At 31.9% G+C, this 25,516-nt stretch overlaps 2 protein-coding genes across 3 annotated transcripts in view; one reads left to right on the top strand and one right to left on the bottom strand.

Moving 5' to 3' along the window:
• Positions 1-25,516, top strand: part of LOC149423118 (tachykinin-like peptides receptor 99D) — a 563,330-nt gene that overhangs the window by 433,073 nt on the left and 104,741 nt on the right. The gene's annotated exons all lie outside the window — the stretch shown is intronic.
• LOC149423119 (CRISP/Allergen/PR-1-like) lies at positions 4,425-23,414 on the bottom strand. 2 transcript variants are annotated; one of them, XM_089632488.1, is made up of 6 exons: positions 23,236-23,414; positions 17,605-17,723; positions 15,869-15,950; positions 13,431-13,588; positions 12,098-12,195; positions 4,425-5,674 (listed from the first exon to the last, which is right to left on the bottom strand). In XM_089632488.1, the coding sequence occupies exons 1-6, from the start codon at positions 23,303-23,305 to the stop codon at positions 5,572-5,574; spliced, it is 630 nt and encodes a 209-aa protein (XP_089488614.1). In that variant the 5' UTR covers positions 23,306-23,414; the 3' UTR covers positions 4,425-5,571. The 2 variants fall into 2 exon arrangements, with proteins under 2 accessions (XP_089488614.1, XP_089488615.1); XM_089632489.1 differs by lacking the exon at positions 23,236-23,414 and adding an exon at positions 22,872-23,062.

The following is a 25,516-nucleotide window of genomic DNA, read 5'->3' as shown; positions in this document are numbered from 1 at the left end:
GCTCTAGTTCAATCAATGCTTTCATATAATGTTGTCTGTTGGGGTTCTTGTAACAAGACTACCTTAGAGCCTTTGAATGTTGCGCAAAAATTAATTTTAAAAATAATGTATAAGAGAAATTTTATGTATCCATCAAAGTTATTATATAGTGAAAGCAAAATTATGACAATAAGGCAGTTGTACATAATACAGGCTCTCTGTAAATTTTTCAACAACACTATTATAATATTGGACAATTTTTATAGCGCCGCTTTTGTGAGTTATCACCTCAGGGGCGCTTTAAAAGCTCTATTACTGCTAAAAGATCTCAACAAGTGCGCAGCACTAGAATGGGTTCTTCTTTAATGTATCAGCCGGTGTATACCAGAACATCCTTCGGACAAAGGAGTTTTTCATATAAAGCTCCGTTGCTATATAATATGCTTGGAGAAAATATAAAAACTATAGGTACGTTAAATTCATTCAAGAAAATGGTCAAAATCTCCGTACTAGCTGAGAATGATGATTTTGGATCACCCATGTTGTCGCTTATATCATAATTCCTTGTGGAAGCTCTGTTTCGATACAATCCTTATTTACTTACTGCGCATGCACTTATTTACTTCTAAAATAACTTTTGGTTATTTATTATTATGTTACTTATTATTATTATTATCTACTTAATTATCGTTTTAATATTTACTTTAATTATTGTCTAGCTAAAATACTTACTTTTTATTATAATATTATCTACTTACCTATCGGTTATTATTTACCTTTTTTTTTATTTAGTTATTTTTATTTTTTCTTATAATCTATTATTCATACTATCCATGTTGTAATTGTTAGTATGGTTACCCTATGCTTGTGTCTGATAAGCCAGCACAGGTACCTTGTACTTTAGTTAACAGAAGAATATTATTGTTGCCAACTTACTTAATAATGCTTCTTTTGTTGACTTTTTTGTTTTTTGTTTTTATTTTTTTCATACATTTGTTACTAAAATTTTGTTTATTTTTGTCTACCGGTCTCGAAACGTCCGTGTCATAAACTTTTCTTTTTTTGTTTAAATTTAATTTAATGTTGTTATTTTTTTTAATTTACATATATGTATTTTTTTAAATGATATTATTGTAAAGCTGCACATCTTGATACAGGAATGCCCTAGTGAGATGTGCAGAGTATGCTTTTTATGTAAAAACTGTTTTTTGAATTAAATAAATAAATAAATAAATATGCAAAATAAATAAAATATGCAAATATTTATTTCTAAAAATACAAGTTTTCCTTTTAAAAAATTTAAATAAAAATCTTTTCAGTCAAATAAACGTGAAAATGTATAAATAATTATCATTAGGTTGTAGTTAGTTATAAGAAAACGCATCTTCAAAACACCCTGAACCGTAAGATAAGCAATTTATAATAGTTTTTCATTAAGTTTGTAACAATGAATCTGCTTCAATACCTTGGTCATTTAATGAAGAAATTACACACGCGTGAATTTTATATACCAATATTACCTGCACTACCAGAATTACACAGAGACGAAATTACGCTTAGAGAGGATTACACCTACTGGAATACACGTCTTAAAACCAAACCCAACCAAATTTGCGTCATTTTTTCAAATGTGAAATTTACTTAGCTTAGGTACACTCTACAATTAAAATATTTTAAAAAGGTTTTTTGACATGTGTAATTCAAATACTTATTTTAATAATAATATTTTGATATTTTTTTTACAGAGCCGTTTTTGTGAAAATTATTATGTGTAATATAAGTATTTGTAATTCTCTTCTTCTTTTTTATTGAAAGAAACATTTCCGGAATACGAATATCCTGACAATAATTTGAAAATCTGCTTCTGCCACGGCGTTGAGCGGAAAATTTTGCCTGTGTCACGATGGAGCTCCAGCAGCGGAATCGAACTCACAACGCCTGGGTGGTACCAAGACACCATATATAATAATTAATAATATGTGTAATTTCGTTCATGTCTAATTCCCTCCGTGTGTAATTCTGGCAGTGTAATATTGGTATGTAAACTATACGCCTGTGTAATTCGATACCAAAAAATAATGCATTTGATAATCCTGGGAAAATTGATGGAAGACGTAACGAAGGGATCCCCGCTCTTGAAGGCTTTAAAATCCATTATAATGGTGCGTGTGCAGTTCCGCAGAGTTGTTCCGGGTAGCAGCCTGCAGGGCGAAGATTTCCCTGATGATAACTAACCTCTGAAAGGAGAGTGCCCCAGAAGTAGTTAAAGTTAGGTAGACCAACAAAAGATCATTTTTCGGTTTCTGAACATTGCCATTAAAACGTAAAAGTACCAAATTATGTTGTAGGGTAAATTATATGGAATTTACATTTCCCGAAAATAACTACAATATTATTTTTACCCACATTCTTGTGACGCTGGTATCATTGTGAACCTGCGCGCGGTACCTAGTGCGGCAAATAATATTATTCTGTCTCCAGCAGTCTAGCCGTCGGATTAGCCCTAAACCTCCTCTAGCGTACGCGATCTATTTGTTTATAAAATTATTATAAGTGAGTTTTGTTAAAATAAAAAACTAAATTGGAATTATCCAAATTCTCATTATTCCACACTGAGAGTAATCACGCAACCTCGGATTCTGCGGATTGGAGAACCGCAGAATCATCTAGTCAACAACCCATTTAAACTGGCGATGATAACAATCCTCCAAAATGTATAAGGACGACCTATGTGGTGAATGGGGTAAGGCTCTCGACTACGAATTCATATGTCGCGGTTTTAACTCATTTTTATTTAGTTAACGGTATTATTTTGCATTTAATTAATATACCGTACAATTACGGCAAAAGACCACCATCCAGAATTAAGACGTTCCTTGAAATGACTGGCCGTGGTTGGTGACCAGATCTAAAGAGCCGGCTACATCGCAATCTTACTCGTCTTAAACTTCTTCTAGTCCCCTCCTCACCTCGTCCTCATATCATTCATCGAGTGGGGTTGCCATAGTCCCACTCTGACTCCAGAGTAGTTGGAACAGCGGTATTCACAAAAAAAAATTATGCAATATTTTTAAAATGTATACAGGGTGTATGAAGACGTGCCGGCAAAACTTTAACCATTGTTTCCATACTAAATTTGGAGTTAAAACGTAAGTGACACTTTGGTCCATGTAGATATTTTTTTATGTTTTCAAAATCGAATAAAAAAAAATCTTTCACTAATCTTATACAAATCCTTTGAAATTATTTTCACAAAAACGGCGCTAAACAAAAACACAAATCTCACTTTTTGGCTCAGGACCGGCCGTGTCCGAATACCAGTGGTACAATCAGGAAACTGATTGCCAGGTACTCCTCCATCTTTCTCTTCCCCATCTCCTTCCTCTTACCAATACCTGCAGTCTCACAACATACCCCAAATGGGGATGCCATAGTTTGACTGGCTCCAGACGGTTGGGACCAGTTAGGAATCTTGTGCGGTATTCGCATAAAAAAACGATTTTCTGAATCATTGGAGATAATATTACAGAAGAGGCACAACTACAATTCCTGTCTTTCTTATGTGTTCCGAGGTGTTAAACCAATATATCCGTTCAGATCAACTTGCAGCTAGTGTAGGTGAAAAGATACCTGCATATGCGTACGACTGAATTTATAATTATCACACAGTTTTCAAATTTCAAAAAAGTAAGTTCAAAAAACTTTTATAAACTTTCCATACTCAGTGTCCACAAATACTAACATTCGAACATATCGTCTCTAAAATGTTGCCTGAAATCTGAAGAAAAAGAACAGATTTTTGACAATGGTATGTTTATTTTTACTTGGATTCATACGCCTAAGGGATTCATGATTTCACCAGATGTGTGTATGGTAAAACCGTAGACTATGGAAACAAGAACCAATATTAATATAGAACCATTCGCAAGTGTCGCCAACATAGTTCACCTATACTTTTTTTGTATATTATATATATAGTATGTATATAATATATATTTTGACGATTTGATGGTCCGTGCAGTTTCGTCGTAGCTCGGTGACAGCCGGCACGCCGTCAGGCCATATCTCCTTTATTTCACTTATCTATACTTATAACTATATTCAATCGAATTACGAATGAGGACATCAAAATTTAATGACAGGCTGATAAAGGTATGCTGAAAAAGTGTATGAAGAGAGTACTCCAAAAAAGCCAAAGTTTTTAAAATTACGTTTTTTATGTTAATACGGCATGAAAGTCCCACCTACCCGAAGCTAGTATCTACGGCAGCTTCAATGCTTTGATGATAAAATGAGTAAGCGACGGAGTTAAAAGAGGCAAAAGCCATTTCATGCCACGCTATTGTTTTGGAATGGAGGTTGACGCAAAAAATGAACATATTAATGGGAATTATTTAAACTATTTTATAAATTAAAAAATTGTTTATTTACATAATTATGTGATCAAGTATAAGAACCTTATGAAAAGTGTGTAAAATCTAAAACAGATTTATTTCAATTAATTTGAATCTAATTATACACCGTGTTCCACGCTTATTCCGCAAAACTTTGGAGGTTATTATTATTAATAAAAAAAACTTTGCAATAATATATATATTTTTTTGTGATAATACCAAATAAAAAGTTACGACAATTATCTCATTTTTGTGTGGTTAACACAACGTTCGTGTAAACACATCTTTATAGTAACATGAATAAATGAATAAATAAATAAAATAAATTATTTCTTCCCACTTAGTCAGCTATTCTATTTAAGAATTTGAATTGTAAGGTATCTGAACACGTGCGTTACTCGTAAAAGTAAAGCTACGATTACACCAGACAATTTGTATTACAACGTTTATTTTTTATTAGAATCGCTTTATTTTAAAAACTTTTTAGATTTTTTTAGATTATCTTGAATAACCAAACCACCCTAAAGTTTTATGGTATGTTACATTTTTTTTTAATAAAACGGTTGTGGGGTGCTGGGATATCTTTGGTCATGCCAACATCAATATTTAAAAAATTAACAAAGACAACCATATTTATACTGCATCTAAATTACTATTAGATCGTTGTGCACCGTAAAACGAGCTTCATATTACGTTTTTACAATGAGTACCAACTTTACGCTATTTACAATACAGAACTGTCTTACACATCCAAGATTTAAAATTTAATTTTTAACACAATATAAGTGAATAAATCAACGAAAAAGATCTGTAAAATAACGTTAAATTACAATTGGATATGCTTGTAGTAAAACCGTAATAATATTTTGAATTGAGTGAAATAAAACATTAAAATACACTGGAGCGATTTTTGGCATATTATGACAAATTGCAAAGACGTTATGAGCAATCTCTTGTCATAATGTGACAAATATATAGAAACTTAATATATGGGATAAGCGGCGTATTCTAGGTGGATTCATTAGCTTTGAACTGCAGTAGGCAGTACATATGTTTCCATATTAATATATCGAGGAATGAGATTAATTTTAACACGGTATTTTTTTATAGATATACTCGTATTACCAATCGCTGGATACGTTCGAGTGCGTACCAACTAATTTTCTTTTTTCACTATTCCGTAGTTCAGTATTCCGTATTAACACTTGCTTCCATAGAGTTTGTCGCACTGGTTAGAGGTACAGCATAGATTTTCACATCCCTTTCCGGTCTCGTATACATTTTCTCCGTAGAAGTTACCACTGAAAATATAAATTACATATATGATTGTTATGTGCATTTTCACAAAATTAGTATGAGTTTTTATCCGGTAATACAAAAGGAAGTAGGCACAAAAGTGATGGCTTGATTCATTGAAAAATAGAATTTTATAGAAGGCTCATCAGGGTGGAGTATTAATATGCTTTAGGTATTAATTTTAATCATATTTATGTAATCAAACATGCTTGATTTGGTGCGTGTAATGTTAGTTAGTCCTGCGTGAATTTTTCCCGTTTAATCAAATCAAAATTACTTTGATTTAAGGGTTATTTTTTGTTCAGACAAACGATAAAGTTGTTTCGAAAAATATTTTATTCTTTTTGATTAATGACTATTTGTTTGAAATGTGTATTGATATCGTTACTTTCAGATTTACTAAGGGTGTTCATTCGATAGGTAAATTTCTGCTCGTCTCTCTAATTTTCAAAAAAAAAAATTATATGTTAAAAATTTTAAATTGACAAGTATATGCACTCGTATATACCAAAATGTGTACAATTGATACAGTTCGGATAATGGTGAATGCAATTTTGAATTTAAAAGCTCAAAATTTTAATAAATGTATTTACCACCCGCGTGGAATTGACGGATTTATCAATATTTTGTAGTCTTGCTTGTATTATTACTACGTATTACAAATTTATTTTTAGAGCCTCTTCTAGAAAGCAATTTCTATGAAGAGTAACCAATTACAAAATGTATTTAATCGAAATGGAATTTTGTTTAAAAAAACTACATTTTTTTCTGATTTATGCTGGCTTAATATTAGATTATTTGATTTTACACAAACAAGACCATTTTTTTAATTATTCCACTTCGAAGAAGGTACAAACTCGGTACTTTACTAATAGAATATCACTCTATTTAAAAAGAAACTTCTTAGAAACGTACAACACACCTGAAGGAGGAAAATTATGTGAAAAATCTCAAATATGATGAAAACATCATTAAAACCCACCAAAAAAATCCATCCGACATTCATTATCATTATATTTAATTTTACCTAGCAAATTAATTACTCTTTTTCGTTTTATTTTATTATTTTTTCTGAAGAATATGCACAAAATACATTAACATTCAGGCCTGATATTTGCCATTTATCCTCCGGTCAAAAGAACAAATTAATGATTTAATTACTGTTTTGAACTCCCTACGCCTGTTTTATGTTATAGAAAAAAATTCTCATTGTCATTCTCATTATGTTGTTTTTCTGGAATAATTTTGAAAATTGCTTAAAACTGTACGTCACTTTGAACCGTTTATAAGTTGTTGTTTTCCGCCATTATTATTATGATTATCTTATATAAATATCTTAAAGGAGTTTATTTACTTTTTTTAAATAAGTTCGTGTTATTTAGCGAAAATATATACAATTTCCGCTTTAAAAGTGCCATCTATATATAATGTACCTAAAGTACATAATAACCAAAAAAATATTAAAATATTGTTAAATATTGTTTTCCTCGTTGTGGGATTTTTAGCAATTAATGTCACTGAGCAAAAAATGTTAAAAATAATTACCAAATGGAGACATCCACTCGTATTTTTTTTATTTTTTTATTTTGTTTATTGCAGAAACAAACAGTACATAATTACATAGATGACAATAGTTACAAAGTTATAAAAGTTAGAATAATAATTGGTACCAATGACATGTCGCTGACATATATACATAGGAGGTATATTATACATTTACGGTTAAGTTAAGTTAATTAGTGTGCTGGGGAAGGAGAGAGGTGTGTGTATTTGTGTATTTTGTGTATTTCATTACTCCTGGTATTTTGTTCTTGTGGGCAGCTTCATATTTTGACATTTATTTTTTTTGTATTTATTTATGTATAATTGTTTAAATATGGAAAATTAATCATCAATTTAAAGCAATTCTGAGTTCTCGAGTTTATTGGACCGAAGTCACAGACACAGATAATTAGTATTTTTTTTTTTTTTTAATTTCTTTTATTATATTCTTATTTTATTTTAACATTTCCGATTAAAGGATAATGATATTTGCAAGAATCGAGCATGGTGTTCGGTAGAGATCAAATAATAATGTAACGTGTAAAAATTGCAATAAAATATAAATTTATCATAAAAATATTTATAATAAAAATATTACATTTTCACCTTACTCGTCGAGTGGGAAGAGGAGGAATCTTTATTATTTGCACATGAATCGTGGTCGTTCTGGTTTGCATGTATGATTTATATAGCAAATAGAACACTTTTAATCAGGATCCGGAAGTGAGAACGGAAATGTCACACCTTCTATTTCCGTCCCCCGACAAAGCTTTGCTCTATGTCTATTATACGTGTATATCTATTCTATAGTCTACAGTGCAACTTTTTGTGAAAAGTACATCAAAGGATCCCAATTATTATTAGAGCAACTACAAATTCTACTATAATTGCAATCCAGGGATAGTGCTGTATACTAAATGAGTTATTTAATTAAGTGCTTTGATTCTTTACAATCTCGAAACAAAACCACGGAAGAAAAATAAACATATTTTTGAGATTAGGAAACCGTTTTTGACTAGTATTTGTGTGAACAGTAGACCTCGCGTCCAAGATTTCTCTGAAGTTATTGTAAATACTCGTAGTTACGTAACTATTTCATTATAATCCATTTGTTTAATGTTACTTTTTTTCAAATAAGTGATTACACAATTTGTTCAAAAAAATGTCACTATCTGAATTATATTTCTTTTTCAAACATTCTTAAAGCAGGTAGGTACCGTAATAAAGTCAAATAATAAAAAAAAACAAAAGGATTGTCCAAATAAACACGTCAATGGAAAAAAAAATCTTTACTAAACCGCAGTCAAAGATAGCCACCTAGTCAAAGTTAGCCATCTTATCAAAGTAAGGTTTAATTGAATTTATTTATTGAGGCAGCAGATTTTCGAAAACGAAAACGGATCGCATAAACACACTTACTGACGGAAGAATTGCAAAACGGTTGAGTTAAAACAGGACTTTGCTGCGCTCAGTCAACTACCAATTAAGTAAATTCATAATTTTATAGAAAGACATTTTCGAAATAATCTGACAAAATTTGACAACAAATTCCTGCAACCATGTATGTAATGTTCCTTGTGTATATAGAGGGCTCAGAGAGCAGAGAAATTTAATTCAAGACTCCTGGGTAGACGCTCCCGACGCATTTGTCAACTCACCTTCTAAGTAGTTACTAAAATAAGAAGAATTATTGCAGTCAAAACATTAATTTTCAACCAGTTCAATACATCAAGTTGTGTCGTCCAATATACGTGACGAAGCGAATCTAATAAAAAATCTTAATATAGGTTCTGTTATCTTACATATATCAAAGCGAATTTTCGAACCATTTGCGGTTGCTTCGTTATTTTCTGTAATACGTGGTTCCGCTTGCGCTTCGGTATGCAAATGTGTACGAAGCATTATAAGTCAACTACACTAACTTATAAGCACGGGGAGTGTATTAAGAGTAGAGAAGATATAAGATATTTTTATGTTGCATAATGTTACAATACGACTGTGGTTTGGTAAAACCCTAAGTCTAATTTATTAGCAATGTTTATTTTTCAGTGGTTTCATATAGAATAGTCTATTTGAAATCGTGAAGTATTTTTTGCTGATTAAGACATTTTTAAACTAAAAACTACATTTTTGCGTAAAAGTTTCTTAGGTTATTTCGAGAAAAGCAGTTAAGATTTATGAATGTTAGAATTTTTTAATCAATTTTGTTTTTAAAGTCCGTTTAAATTCAGCCAAATTCTGGATATTAGTAAGGGCTGTGCGACGTTTATTCCAAATGAGCCGGCCATTAACACGAAAAGAGCGAGCATAGTAAATAGTTCGATTTGATCTAGAAAGTTCGATTAGACAATTACTGATATCTAGATCTGCTGACCTTAGAGTAAACTATTTTTCGCTTAAGTTTTGTCGGACACATAGTTTCGATATATAAGCTGGGGTAATTCCTTGCTATGCTTTTCAGATCATTAAGCAGATCTTGAACTCTATTATTTCAGGGAATCGAAGCCAGTGAAGGCGATTCCTTAGAATTGGGGTTATACGACAATACTTAGATTCAACAAATAATAATTCTAGCTATTGAATTGTTTGTAAGGTAGGCCGACATATGCACTTGTACGATAACTCATACGTTTAACGACGAACGAATTTATGTGTGACTTTGTTCCATTAGAGCAGATATGGGCAAACTTTTTAAGGAAAGGGCCAGATAAAATAAAAAAATATCTAGGCGGGCCGGAAAAAATTTTTAATAAAATAATTTTATACAGGGTGTCCGGAAAACTCGTAGTACAAGCGGGAAACTGGTGAATCTACATCACATTTGGAGTCGATTTTGTAGTATTTTTTTTTATTTGAGCTTTCGTTATCGAGTAAATCGAGTTTGAAGTTGATTTTTTTTTAAATCAAATTCTTATAAATTATTACTGAAGATCAAAGTACCCAACTAATTAAAACTATTTGAAAGTAAAACAAATGAAGAAACTCGGATTTGAAGCATTATTTTGAAATCACCCTTCATTTAACCCGGTGTAATCATAAAATATTTCTGCTCTGCAGGGTTAAAACATCTGTTATTCAACCCTAAACACCAGAAAAAACTTTAACCCTAAAATAGCCGAAAAATATATTTTTTTTTTTTTTTGAAAATGCTCAAATCAAAAAAATTTATGTTTTTTTGGGTTCCCCATGTGGTGTAGATTCTCCAGTTTCCCGCTTGTACTACGAGTTTCCGGACACCGTGTATAAGTGATATAAGTAATTTTTTTTGATTTTTACATCATGCATAATATTGAGTACATTATATGCTAAAATGGTAAAAAAGTAACAAAAAATGATTATTCTTTAGAAGAGTATGAAGGCGTATGTGACAGATGAAACTGTGGCTGAGCTTCTAAAAGTTTATCATAATCTGGTGAAAACTGGGATGAGCTGATTCGCAGTATTGAAGCTAAATGGTGGTCAGTCAATCGGTTTCTAACACACTGTTTTTGCGAAGCTTCATAGTAGAAAACACCTGTTCACAGATGTAGGAAGATGCAAACATCGCAATTATCTTCTGAGCGTGAGATTTCAGGTTTGGGAAACTTGATTTTGACAGGGCCTTGTAGAACTCAATTTTGGAAACGTTGAGAAACAGTTGCTTCAATTCAGTGTTAAATTGCAACTCAATCAATTTGAGCTGCAATTCTGGTTTGACTGATTCACAATCCATATTAAATGGCATGCTAAAAATGTCCAGGTCCTGTTCTATAACTTTGGCACACAGGTTAATCCTTAATATGTGTAAAAAAGTATTTCCAGGTCCACTCATCTTTAAAAATACGACATTCTGAATCAACTTTACGTTTTTTACTTGCCATTGTAACGATCAAAAATGTCAAAAACACTACCAAAAAAGCACAACCATAGAAACACAAGCCAGGCATACAGCCGCAGAGGTGACTTGACACTGACTACGCACGCGACGTCGCGTCGTGACTGTCCGAACTACACTGATGAACGTTGAACGATTGAACACTGACCTTGACAACAGAGGAAACGAAAATGGTAGCGCCCGATTCGTCCCGAACTTAGCCGAGCAACACACGCATTGCACTTCAAATCGCCATGCATTTGCCATGCTACCGATCTGCAAAGCGCGAGGTTGTGTGCAAACTAATATTAGATGCAATAATACGGTACTTAAAACACAATGAGAAGGAAACCGTTAAGTATACTATTCTATCTATGTAGAAAATACATTTTGTTCAATTGGTAAATTGTGGTAGGGTTATTCAAAACAATGTCGCGGGCCGGATTGACTAGCCTGGCGGGCCGGACTTGGCCCGCGGGCCGTACTTTGCCCATCACTGCATTAGAGGGAAGGCATCTCTTGATTGATTTTATCTGCCTTAGATGGAAAAATCCAACACTCACAACTTTTAAAAATTGTGATTCCACAGACAGACTATTATCTTTGGTAAAAACCAGAAATTTAATTTCTGTAGAAGGGATTATATCTGTACCCTGAATATAGATTGAACTGGAGTCATCTTGCCTTTCAGGAGAAGCTATCCAGAATAAATTCTGTCTTTGTGGGAATAAATTGTAGTTTATTGACAGACATACAACTTAAGACTGTGTTAATGAAGCTAACCACCTCGTTTTTAAGGACGTTTTTTTCATCCGGGGAACAAAACTTTAAAATCAAGCGACCATCTGAGTAGCCTTGTGATTCAAAGCCAGCCGAGTGAATGAATTGTAAATATAGAAAATACATAAATCATTTTAAAATTCTCGAGAATACATCTCGAGAAGGTGGAAGTCGAGTAGCGTTGAAGGTATTTTAATTGATATCTGATGATTGTAAGACTGTATAATTACTGTAACATTGATGTAATACTCACGCTGGTCCATAATCACAGACGTACAGCTTGTAGTGCATTCCACTGTCCTCGTAGAAGGTGGCCCCGCACCCGATATAAGTAGACTTAGCCCAGACGAGCTGTAAATAACAAGTAGATACGTGTTCAGAAAAATGGAAGACTCTTGCTAAAAAGTGCCGAAAAAATAAATATAAAATGTTAGTACATATTGCTAATGCGTAAAAACGCCAATGTAGTAATCAATTTGCCGGTACTCACCTATTCTGAAGCCGGTAGTAAAATATTCTTTAATTTAAGATTATTTATTTACACCTATAATTAATTAATGATTTGTTTTTACAAAATCTTTCCTATTAATAGTTTTAACTTTAATTTGTCAATTGTTTATCAGAAGACTTAAAAAGTAGACAATGAAAGCAAAAGTATTGTACTCGCAAATGCACTGATAAAAATGATAACTTTTGTTTTTAACCTTTCGTAGGAAGACCGGAAAAAGCATTGCTTTTTACCTTTTGTTCTGAAGAATTTGAGGCAGTTTGTAATATTTTCGATGGAGATTCTCGCAAACCCGATTTTTTCTTCACTCTCTAGAGCGATTAAAAAGTGGCGGCTTTTGTTTTCCAATTGCTGGTATCACTGGTTTTGAAAACAATTATATTAATGATTATTAATCATTTATAGCCTTACTTTAAAAACGTGGTATAAATATTACGCGGCGCGTAAGGTCAGAACCTTGAATAATTTGACTTATTACCATGGCGTTTGTTTCATTAAAACGGTTTTAAACCAGGCTCAAGGCCGGCATTACGACACCGAAGTAAAACGGGCGTGTAAAAATCTAACCAGTAAAACGGTTACAGTTTAACATGAATAAATATTATAATTTTAATTTTTTAGAATACCTTCATGATTAAAACCTCAAATTGTAATATTTAATTATTGAAGACAATCTTAGCAAAATTGCTTATATTTTCTTCAATAAATAAAAAATATTATGATAAAATAAAACCGAAAAAATAATTACTTAGCAAGACCACCTAAATGGGAATTATGACTAAATTTGCGGTATTTGCGCACGAATAAGTATACTTAACTTATCAGAAAAATATAGTCTCCATAGAGAAGATTCTCAAAAATTATTAAACAAGAACTTCACCATTGAACATTTTTACAGTTACCTGAAAAAAATCACGAAGTTCGTTCGTCTGGGGTAAAGGGTCCGTAGGTCGTCAAATAATGTTGAAATGGCAAAAGGAAAATTTTGATCAACGTAAAAAAATAATTTTACATGTGTGTTGGGGAACCGCAGCTGGTCTGAAGTAAAATTGCCTGAAATAAATATTCATTTGAATACCTGAGTATAATGTCCAGTTTCAAGGTAACTCTTGAGTGGTTGGTAAGTGTAATCCTCGTGTTCCTCGAACCAAGACTCCACCGCGGCCTTCCAATCCATATCGGCAGTTTCTTCCTGCGTATAGCTGATGTACATATTCTCGCCCACTAAAAAACGACCTAAAAACGATTTTTTTTTTTAATAAATAACCGAATTCGAAGTTTGTTTAAGATTATCAGACTATATCACTATTTGTTCAATAATTTTCATTGAAAGACTGAAAAGAGCAGAGATGGTCAACATTCCTGTCCCGGTTACAGGAAACCGGTTTGCTGTCACTGAAACCATCGATATTATTTCTCTGAGAAAACGGTTATTTTTGGAGCTTCCTTTTGAAATATTTATCAGAAACAAAATTATTTAAATGAAATTAGCTGTAGATAAACAGTTTACAGGTTTCATAAATTATTACGGGGATTGGTACTAAAGACAAGCTTCTACGAAATATCTGGTGAGTACATTTGTGTACATTTTACCGGGCGGGGTTAGCACAGTGAACTAAGGGATGAATTATTTAAAGATAAAGAAGATGCGAAATGTAAGTATATATGTGTGTGTGTGTGTGTGTGTGTGTGTAAAGGAAACAAGAATTGTGTAATTTAGTGGACAGTTGTTAGTGCCCATTGAATAAATGACCAATATTTTTTTAATGACGGTAGGGAGTGAAAACTATGTCAAGAATTGAGTTGGGAAAAAGATGATTGAATATTTAAATGGGAAATTGGTTAGTTTTTTGCAGCATTTATTTTTCATTCATTCAAAATGGTTTGCTGTGGCGGGATGATGTTTCAAAGTTAATTTGAGACAGGAGTTCAAGGCAACCCATTTCATAATTTAGGATTTCATTTGTATCATCCTCAGAATTTCTTTAAAAGTAACAAGGTTCTTTGGGAAAGTAACTGGATAAAAAAACGGTTCCACGTCAGTCTCTGTAACTGCAACTGCAATCACAACAGATTTCAGTTATCAACCACCTGTAGAGGAGTGGGTACGTACCATAATATTTTAAAACGTGTTATTTTACAATGGTGTATAACATGTTTACAGCGCACTTGAGGTGATTTTTATCAAAAACGGCGTTATGTAAATCAGTAAAATATTATTTTTATTATATTCCATTGGCAATTCTTGGGTTGATTTTTGTGTTTTATGTGCACGGTTTGCGACACACAAGGGGGGCCCCGAGGGGCCCAGCAGACTGGGCCCCAGCAGAAAGGAGCCCTGTTTTGTAATAATTGTTGTTTTGCAACCATACACAGTTACTGTTTTCAATTAATAAAAACATATTTATGAATAATCATCGTATTTCCAAACTATATTAGATATTGATAAGTCTCGCGTCTTCCGTAATGGACCACCGACTCCATTTTATGAGTTTCCTGACTATTTAAAATAAACGGACAGAGCCAATACTGGACCTCAATTTCAAATAATCCCACCTGTACCGTTCTGCCACTGCCCATGCCAGGTAATTTTTTTAAGTAGCTAGGTACTGTATATTTTGCCTTTCCATGATAAAAAAGAGAGACCTTTTATTTAAAATGGAAAAAAAATTCCCAAGTATCTACCTACGACAAAGCTAATATTTAATTTTACTGCTGTTTTTACTATGCTACTACACTATCAACAGATGGGCTTTACGTTTTTACGATCTCATTAAAAATATTACAGTGAACATTATTTTTTCAGCGTTATAACTGTTCATTACTCACCCTGCGTAATTCAAACGAATTAATATTACTGTCGTTAATGGGTTGTAGTGAAATGCGTTTTTATGAAGAATAATTCTTGATCAGATAGTGAAACGATAAAGTGATATCACCCTATGTTGCCCCGATGAGTAATTATTTATCTTATTGAAATGTATATGCTAGGAGACTAGAAGAGACAAGAAAAGGGAGGTAAGATCTGAGAAGAGTCAAGACGAGTAAAAAAGGCGTGAGAAGATATAAGGGGAGCGGAGACCACCCAAAAAGAGACGGGAGGAGCCAAGAAGACACTAGAAAAAACTGAAAGAGACAAGAAATTGTACTTAGAAGTAAGAAGAGATATGGCTAGACAAGACGAGCCAAAAAGGGGAGAAATGGTACAAGAAGTGAGCAAAAAAGTGGCAAAAAGAGCGAAGAACAGACTAGAAGAGACAAGAAGAAATAAGAAAAATCTAGAAGAGACAACAAGAGACAAAAAGAGACCAAAATATACAAGAAGAGGCAAGAAAGGCCGTGACAAGAAGAAAGTGCCCCGTGATATGGCTTATCAAGTGCATGTTGTATAATGTTGTCACTGACCAGATAATGTGGCACGCATAAAAATCGATCAGTGCCTTAAACGATTCAAGCTTTCAGGTAAATATAATACAATTACGTAAATGTACAAAAAATAAAAATTTCTCCTCTTACTATCTGTCCTGTCGGGGTTGTGCTTAAATGTCATGCCATCAGCCCATTTTTGAGCTATGGTTTCCAACGCATCGTCCCATACCTGAAAATAATAACAAACGAACCAATTATAAAAATGAAGAATACTGTAATTACGCCAGGTATTGTATTTAATGTAAGAAAACATAGGATTTACAGAAAAACATTTTAGCCCACATATCTAAAAAAGAAGTGTTTTAAAAAGAAAGTGTTTCAAAAAGAGCGCAAAATTTCAAGGTTCAATAAAACACGGTTTTCTGTAGCAAAGCATTGAAATATTTATTGAAATACAATGTATACATTTGGGAGTTATGTATGAAACAATACATCTAGTAAATGGCCCCCACGGCTTTGCATACTCTTTTGGCAAAATTTGCAATAACTTGTTGCATACACGCGGCGGTATTTCGTTGACAGAGCATCTAATTTTGGCCTTCAGTGCTTCTTCGGTGGTCGCGGACTTGTTTGCCTAAACCTGTGACTTCAGATAACCCCACAGCCAAAAGTCCGAAAGGTCCGTCAAATATTAATTATTATTTTTTGGTAAACTAATGTTCAAGACAAGATTTTTTATGCATAACACAAAGGGTAACAATTATTTTACAAGCAATAATTATTCGCCTGAAACACTCATCTACGTTGAAAAATCTCCTGATAAAAGATACATGACGCCAACGGGACTCGAACCCGTGTCTTTCACCTAAAAATGTAGAAAATTTATCTCGACGCCATCTAGTGAGAGAGTTAGCACTTACAATGCCTTTCTCATATAAAATAAAGTTGGTTGTTTTCAGGTGAAAAAATGTAACAAGCAATAATTATTGAATGAAACACTAGTATATATTGATGATGTATACAATGCGATTGATAATTTTTGTGATTGATAATGTTTATACAATATGTTTTCATGTACCTTGTTTATATTTTTCTTGATTATGTATATTATATTATATGTACCTTAATTATGTAAATTAATACACAGCACAGTAACAGCGATCAAATTAAGAAACCCACCTAATATTTTTCTTATATTGTAACTATAAATTGAATTAATCCAATATGTTATCATGTACCCTGATACAGTGTTCCTTAATTGCATATTATTACATGTACCTTGATAAAATTTATTAGGTGTTTTCATAAAAAAAACTAATATTCGGGTGTACAAATATGTCTGAAAAAGTTTTTATTTTGATTACTTTGATAAATATATATGTATATAGACTATATTACTAGCGTAACTATTAATGTTAAGTATGGAAATATAATTCATAACAGCAGCGTGTACAAATGTTAACTACACCAGGCAATTTGGCTGTCCTAAAACGGGAAAATTTCCTAGTTGGACAGCCAAAGCTTCCTTAATATGTGTGTAATTATTTGTATCTAATAAATAAATAAATAAATAAAAATAAATAAATAAATATTGAATTATTTCGCGGATAAGAGATAAGCCGCCATAGCTCAGTGGTCAGAGCTGTCGACCGGAAATCGAAGGGACACGGGTTCGAGTCCCGTTGGCGTCATGTATCTTTTATCAGGAGATTTTTCAATGTGGATGAGTGTATCAGGCGAATAATTATTGCTTGTAAAATAATGATGTTTAACAATCGAGACACGTTTAATGCTGCATGTTTATTAACTCCAATCTGTCTCCTATCGGTCTCTGGCAAGCAGTTAAGTCATATACTCAAAAATTGTATTTTCTAAGCACTTACGATTTTCTCCATATTTGACGCTTTTGGCTGCCCACTCAGTGTTCCATTGGCGACCAACATCCGGTATTCATTATGTTGGTCAACGATGATTTTTTTTTCGTCGCATGTGACTCCATTTTCTGAAAAAAGTGCGGAAAAGATTTTTATAACGAACTGAACCTTAAATTAAAATAATTTAAGAAATCATATTCAACAATTTTAAAAGTAAAATAATATAATTCAACATACTGGCGTAAAAATAAGAAAGAAAATTATTTCGAAATAAATTCCATCTCGAAATATCAGATTCGATATATAGAAATAATAACATTTACGTTGCTTCCACCGCAAAATTACCTAACTGCAAAATTGTTCTTTTTTAGGAAAGCGAAAAAACCTTCCCATTTTATAATTTGACTGATTTTTTTAGTTTAATAAAAGACGTATCTAATAAATATTTTTTTCATTATATTTTATTTGGACAAAAATTTTTTTTTAAACAGTGAAGTGGCAGTGTTAGATAGGTATTTTTGCATTGAAAATTTTTTTTCACTTATGGAATTTTGCACGTAAAATTTACTACCTAGTAGTACTTCCAGAATAGAATATTTACATAATATTCGTTTTATAACACTAAAGTGACGAAAATAAAATAAATCAACAACAAGATGAACAAAAAATTAAGAAATTTGACGTCTTCGGTCTATCAAATAATAATGATTTTTGATAAAATAATATAAGAATTAACACTGTTCTATGACACTTAAAATAATATTTAATGAAAAAGTTTATCATAAAACTCCCAACAGAATTTCAGAAAGACACTTTTCAAATCCTGGAGGTGGTTGAATTTTTCAATTTTGTTTAATTTTTATCTGTCTCTTATACAGCTGTGCTGGTTGAGCGTAGTCGTTTAAGGTTGAAACTGGTGGCTTTAATAATGGCTTCCACGAATCATTATAATTAAGTTTAAAGTTAAGTCTACCAGCCAAATATTGCAAGCATCTTAAATCTGCTACTATTGGGTCAACTCGTCTTTGTCCTGGACGAATTGAACTATAGACATTAACATCGTCATAATTCAAAAAATATTCGTAACTTAAATACTGAAGTGGGTTGAAAAATTCTAGCTTCTCTGCATACTCCCAGATAATCGGTTGGGAAGTAGATTTAGTTATTTTTAAGTTTTCGTTTAATTAAACTATGGCAGCTATGTACTTCCATTTGGGTATGACCCTTTTCTAAATAGTTATGCTCTATTTCTATATTAATGTGAGTTAAACTTAATCTAAGTAGTGCGTTTGAAAGAGTTGTGTTGTTGTTTTGATAACCACAACCATCTGTGTACAAAACTATATTTTTGTTTGGGTGTTTGCTGCTATGTATAATTCTAAACTTTCACGAGTATTGTATAAAATATATTGGCAATCAAACCCCCTTCACACTCATCCCATAGGTAGCAATAGCAATCCTTTGTTACCATGTTATAAATCGTATAATTGTGGACACAAAGTTTTGTTTTATAATAAAATGCACTTGCTTTCAAAGCAGGGGGCAAGTTTTACAGCTTGCATATCATCGGAAAGCTATCGGAATATTCGGTAGATTCTTTTAAAAAAATTATCATTACATTTCGCCCTTCTTCCATAATTGTATTATTATTGCGTCTGCGTAGTGGGACTTTCGAATTGGATTTGTGTGCGTGCATACCACTTTTGAAGGCTGTAATCCAATTTGTGACAGTAGCTGAATCTAAATAAAAAATACTGTCAAATGTTTTCTTACAAACTTGCTTTTTTTCTTCACCATTTTTCAAGTAGTAAACGTGAGAATATTGCCTTCTTGACTCTCACAGGCAGAAGGCTGCTTTGTAGGAATACTATCTGTTAAAGAGCTGATATATATTTTTTTCATAACCCGGTTCATATTTTACCAAAAATAAGTAAACATTTGTTGCCTCTGAATATCATTAAATTCATGACAATGTTTGTTTTTAGAAGTCAGGCAGAAGTCAGAAAGAACAAATAGGTGCCTGGGATTCACTCAACAAGTATTTTCCATCATTTTGTTTTTTAAAATCATATAATCCTTTCCCTGCATTCTCCTTCTTTTGTTAGTTTCTCTTGTAGATATTGTTACTATGTTAGTATCATTTTCCAAACTAACATCTTCAATATTGTCAACACTCGCTCTCGGAGGAAATTGTTTTCCTTGGGACATCGCCATCAGAATTTGAATCATCTGAGCTACTGCATTCTAATGCAGCCTTGTAATCAGAATCCAGGTTAACAGATACATTTTTCTCTATTATTTTCAGAATTATATAAAATATTGCATTCTTGTACAGCTTCGTTATCCGGATCTAGATTTTCAGACACTTTTTCCTCAGTGATAATCATTTCATTAGTATTTAATTCATTCCCAGCATCATCGTAAGGAAATGAAATAATATCATCCATCAGCAGAAGTTGCTCAATATCAACGTCAGACAAGTTATTCTCATTCATTATGTATGATGCAAAATTTAATAACTGCTAAAAAAATGGCGGTAACAAAAATATTCTAACTTGCAAAAATCTATAACAGACAAGTTCAATAAATTGTTTTATTTAAACATAACTGACTAGTTATAAGTGTATTTCATGCATAAAATGGATTTATAAATATCTTATATATTTGTCACAGTTCACTTTGCATGGTAAATTCTATTTAAAATTACAATTTTGGAGTTTGAATGCAGCGCAACACAATGCGTGAAATCTTTCATGTTAAAATGGGAGTTAGATAATTTTGCAGACACAAATGAGAAGCTGTCAGATAGGTAATTTAGTAATTGAATTTTCTTTTAAAAACCATCTTTTTGTTTATTGTATAATTTTGTATGGACGTAAGGGTCATAATTGCAGACAAATTTGCATCATTAGTCCAAAAAGTGAAAATTGTCAGTTAGGTAATTTTGCGGTGGAAGCAACAATTAGCTTTTGTGATATGAAAACCGTTTAATCATGAAATTCACTGAAATCGGAGATGTCAAAGGCATTTTTTTGGCTTTCCTTAAGAAATTTCTGTAAATATTTTTTTATCGGCCAAAAATGTCCTTCATAAAACTTGGAAAAGTATGTTTTAGAAATAAATCAGTTTCTTCTAGCTAAAATTTCGATTTTCTGAGTTTTCTATTTCTCAGAGAAAGTTGGTCAGCCGGTCGGTGGCTGAGTTGACATCGCATTTGGTTCCTACCCAGGCGTAGTGCGTTCAATTCCTCGTCTGGATAAGTCCTCCATCACAACACAATCAACATTTTACACTTACTGTGGTGGAAGTAGGAGATTTTCAAATATTGTCAGGTTATTCGTAACCCGGGAATGTTTCTTTCTTTTTTAATTTTTTTTTAAATCTCTCCAATCTTTTACTAAAAGGTCTTTTCGGTTTAGTCACATGTATCTCTAGGAGAGTCTATGTGTTGTCTGTGTGTTTAGTTTACGTGTATCTCTAGGAGAGTCTATGTGTTGTCTATGTATTTAGTTTACGTGTATCTCTAGGAGAGTCTATGTGTTGTCTATGTATTTAGTTTACGTGTATCTCTAGGAGAGTCTATGTGTTGTCTATGTATTTAGTTTACGTGTATCTCTAGGAGAGTCTATGTGTTGTCTATGTATTTAGTTTACGTGTATCTCTAGGGGAGTCTATGTATTTAGTATATGTGTTAATTCTACATGTCTCGTCAAATGTATCTCTAGTGTTGTCTATAGTCTACGTATCGGAGGTAAGCAACTTTATTTTTACGTGTTGATATTTTTCGCTTCATGTCTCATCTAAATACAATACATCAAAGACACACACTCGATCTCAGTTCACGATGAATAAAATAACACAACTTGAAATAAATGGTGAAAATTACTGCATAATTGTTACTTTTTCTACGTCGCACATTCACATTAAGTTGTACATAAAATAGTATATATGCTTTATCTACATTAGTTAACAGTGTTTATAATTTGCTATTTTAAATTACCTTTGATGGCAATCAGTAGCACGTACTAATTAGGTTGGCACGGATGTTTATATTAGCACGAAACGTGGTAGAACAAAAGGTTTGTTACAAAAAATCATTTCTTTCAATATATCGATTACTGGAAAAGAACCATTACGTGCAAAAATCGTTGATTCGAGAAAACCAAATTAAAAGTTTCTAATGTTTTTCAATTATTTTTTTCGATATCAAAATTGCGGTATTAAACTATACAGATTGCTCATGATCGAAAAAAAAATTGTTTGAAGTTGAATCAACCTAAAAATTATAAAATGAACTTATTTTAAATTAGATTAGATGATTTTAGATTTTCACGCCCAAAAGTACTATCGTGATTTATTTTTAGGGTACTGTGCCGTCTTTCGAAAAGAAGGTACTAAAAATACAAGAAGTAAAAGGAGGTACATCTTTAATCAATGTTTTGGACACGGTTACAGCGCACATTGACAGGGCAGATGTGTAATTAGTATAAGATTATGGTGAAGCGTGTACTTATGTACGTATGTAGTAGATGCCATACCAATCCTCTTAGGACCAAGAGGCTAAACGAGACGTTGGCTAAAGAAGTGGGTAGCACGACACGGCATAATACCCCAAAAATAAATCACGTTAATTATCTAACTATGTATAAATAAAAATGTTCGTTTGTTCAAAATCTTAAATTGATTACTTTGAAATGTTCACACAGCATTCTGATGTCTCTCGTGACAAGTAAAAACAGGGTTTTTTAAAATAAAAACAGCGCCAAAAAAAATCTGTTGGACAAACATGCTTCTGTTGGACGTAAAAGCAACACACGCTATTGTTTCTCTATCTGCACAGAGAGACTGAGCTACAGCAATGCGTGGCGGGGCACAGCTTGTTTTAAATAATTACTTCAGAATTTCACTTCACACTTCGCTCACGGAAAGCATTTCGTTATCTCTAAGAACGTCGTTAAATAAAATTTTACTGGCGGCTTTTATTAAATCATGTGCTAATACCGTGTTAAAAAAAAAATCATTTTCATGGTTCAACAAGTTTTCCTTTTTGAGGTTATGCATTCAATTGCCATATACAGTTTATCACATCAACTTTTGCGCTCATTTCCAATGTACCCATAATATATTTCACTGAATAATCACTAACAATATGATACAAAAAAATGCAATTAAATTTCATCGCTATAAAGAATAAGATTTAAATCTTTAGAAACATTATATATTATGTTTAAGAAAATATTATGAAAATAAAATAAAATAAAAAATGTTAAACTCACCAATCGTTACCTGAACTCTACGAAACCAAAAATATCAGGCAGATGACCGCATGAACTAAGGTTCATTTAATATCATAAAAATATGAATAAACATTAATTTTATATGAAGATTCAACAAAATTATGATTTTTTCCAGTGGAAACCGAATCATTCTAGAGTAAAATTAATATTTTTCAGGAACCGTAAACAAAGATATTACGAGAAAAATTTTCAAAACTTATTGATCTTTTTACGAAAAATACGTTTGTGTAATACCATTTGAATAAACAAATTTCGTTTTGCTGATTTTTAGAGCTCATTCTGAGGCATGAAACACATTTTCTGAGATTTTACACAGAAAAATAATAAAATAGTTGTAACTCACTGATCATTTTCTGACAATTTCCCGAAGCCACGAACCCGAAGCAAACGAGCACCACTGATAAAAACTTCATCTTTGCGATTTACTATCACAGTGTAAGATACAGCGATACAGATGGGTAATATTTATGTTGATTTATCGAGTACACCCGCGTATTTATAGTCGTCAGAGTGAATACAGTACGTATGTTATTGTTTCCATTGGCCAATATAAACACACGGTTTTATAAACGACGGTGTACAGTCTGTCAAGGAAGTGTAGAAATTAAAACTCAACGCAACACCGATATGGTAACAAATGTTAATACATTGAAATGTAAGATTATGCTCGTTTCCTCAATTTGGCAGTCCGTATTTTACACAAAAAAACGTCAACAATATGTTCATATTAAATTTTTTGAACAAAAAGTGCTTGTTTTGTGACGTTTTCTCTGATTAAGCATCTCATTAATTTCTTATTTTACATGTGCAATGCACATTTCAAAATACCAAAAACATTTTTTCAAAGTCAATAATTATTTGAGTGTTAAAAACTAATACATAATTTAAATATTAAATTTATTTAAAATACGATTTAGAAACATATCGTTTTAGGAAGTACCTACCAATAATTTGTCAACATCATTTGATGTAGATGTGAAAAATATTAATTTGGACCTTAGTACTTTTCTAATGATCTATTATTTTTATTTTTATTCATTTTTCACCCGTAGGGTTTTTACACGTGTATATATGGTATAATTTTGAGATGATGCATAATTTAAAACAAGAGAAAGAAATAATAAAAATTATATTGCAGTAAACAAAAAATACATACCATGAAATAAAAAATACAAGAAACAATTTTTTTATAAGATACAGTGATCAGATAAATTATTTGTAAGACAACCAAAGGTTCAAGAATAGGTTTGTAATGTGAACCACAATATTCACCAATTTGACATACAACCGTTACTTGTCTGAACACAAACACGCATTTCTCTGAAATTGGATGACATTATACAAATCTACAGCGGTTAATAATTTGATTTGGCTTAGTTGTTAGCGTTGTTGACTCCAGTCTCTGGGGAGGAATGTTCAATCATCAGTCAAACCATTTTATTTTTTAAGTTTTAACAAATCTTTTAAAAGTTCGTAACAGTTTAATCCTCATTCAAACCCAAAAAAAATAATTTTATATACATCTATCTATAATAATCTATAATTAATTAAAATAGATGAAAGTAGGTGTAATATTAAAAAAACTCTGGTTTTTGACGGGTTGATGCATTGCATTACATGTAAGTAAGTACTTTATGGCTTGTCAGAATTCTTTGCTCATCTGATTCCAATTTAAAAAATGACACTAGAAATTAAAACAATGTTTTGAACCAGTTTCACGCATGTCTCATTAAAGTACAGCACAGACAACTGAAATTAGTTTATTTGATAGTTCCTTTGAAACTTCCTGGTGTTGCAATTGAAAATCATTTAAACATTCGCAGTACCTTTATTTTTTCTACGCTTCTTAACGTACTGAAGGTAGGTACATTGCAATGTACATGTCATTATTATACCATTCTTACTTATTTAAATATTAAACGTGTTTTCCGAGAGTTATAAAAATGTTGTTTGATCACCAAGCCGGAAACATCTTTACTGCGAACTCTTTCTAGGTAAAGGTTGTTTTGGGTAAATTGCGAATAATTAATATATTCCAAGAAAACCTTCTGGAAGCCTAAAATTCTTAAATGTTATTTTTCATGTTATCATTTATTTTAAATGCTTTGAACTTGCTCAATTAACAACCTACTAAGTAATGTTGTGAGAATTAAACCGTTTTTATTTTAGGCTTAAGTATAAGTTGTATGGTTTATGATGTGCAATCAATTTTATTCTGTAATTTTTTGTATTTATTAATAAGAAAAATGTTAATTGTGTTTGGCCAAGATCACCCCTAATGGGTGAAAGCCAAAATAAAGAATAATAAATAAAATAAATTAAATTTAAAATTTTGGAATCAATGACAACAATTTTCAAACAATTTCATTCAAAACGTTAATCCTTAGTTTTCCCGGCAGTAAGTACCTACATATTGTATGATCTCGATAATAAACTTAAGTTTTTTTTCTTATACATATTATTTAAATATTATTCATATTTTTCAAATCATTTTCAAAAATACAAATTTCAGTTGTCTGTGCGTCCCGCGTAGTTCTAGTTCAATGAACTCAAATTTGCTTTGAATTTAAGTGTCATATTCAATATTGGAACTGATTATGTGAAGAATTCAGATAAGCGATAAA

This window comes from Hesperophylax consimilis, chromosome 6 (genome assembly GCF_061612785.1).
Source record: "Hesperophylax consimilis isolate HC1 chromosome 6, BYU_Hcon_1.0, whole genome shotgun sequence".
NCBI classification, from domain to species: domain Eukaryota; kingdom Metazoa; phylum Arthropoda; class Insecta; order Trichoptera; family Limnephilidae; genus Hesperophylax; species Hesperophylax consimilis.
The sequence above is the reverse complement of the archived record's forward strand: the minus strand, read 5'-3'. Positions and strand labels throughout refer to the sequence as shown.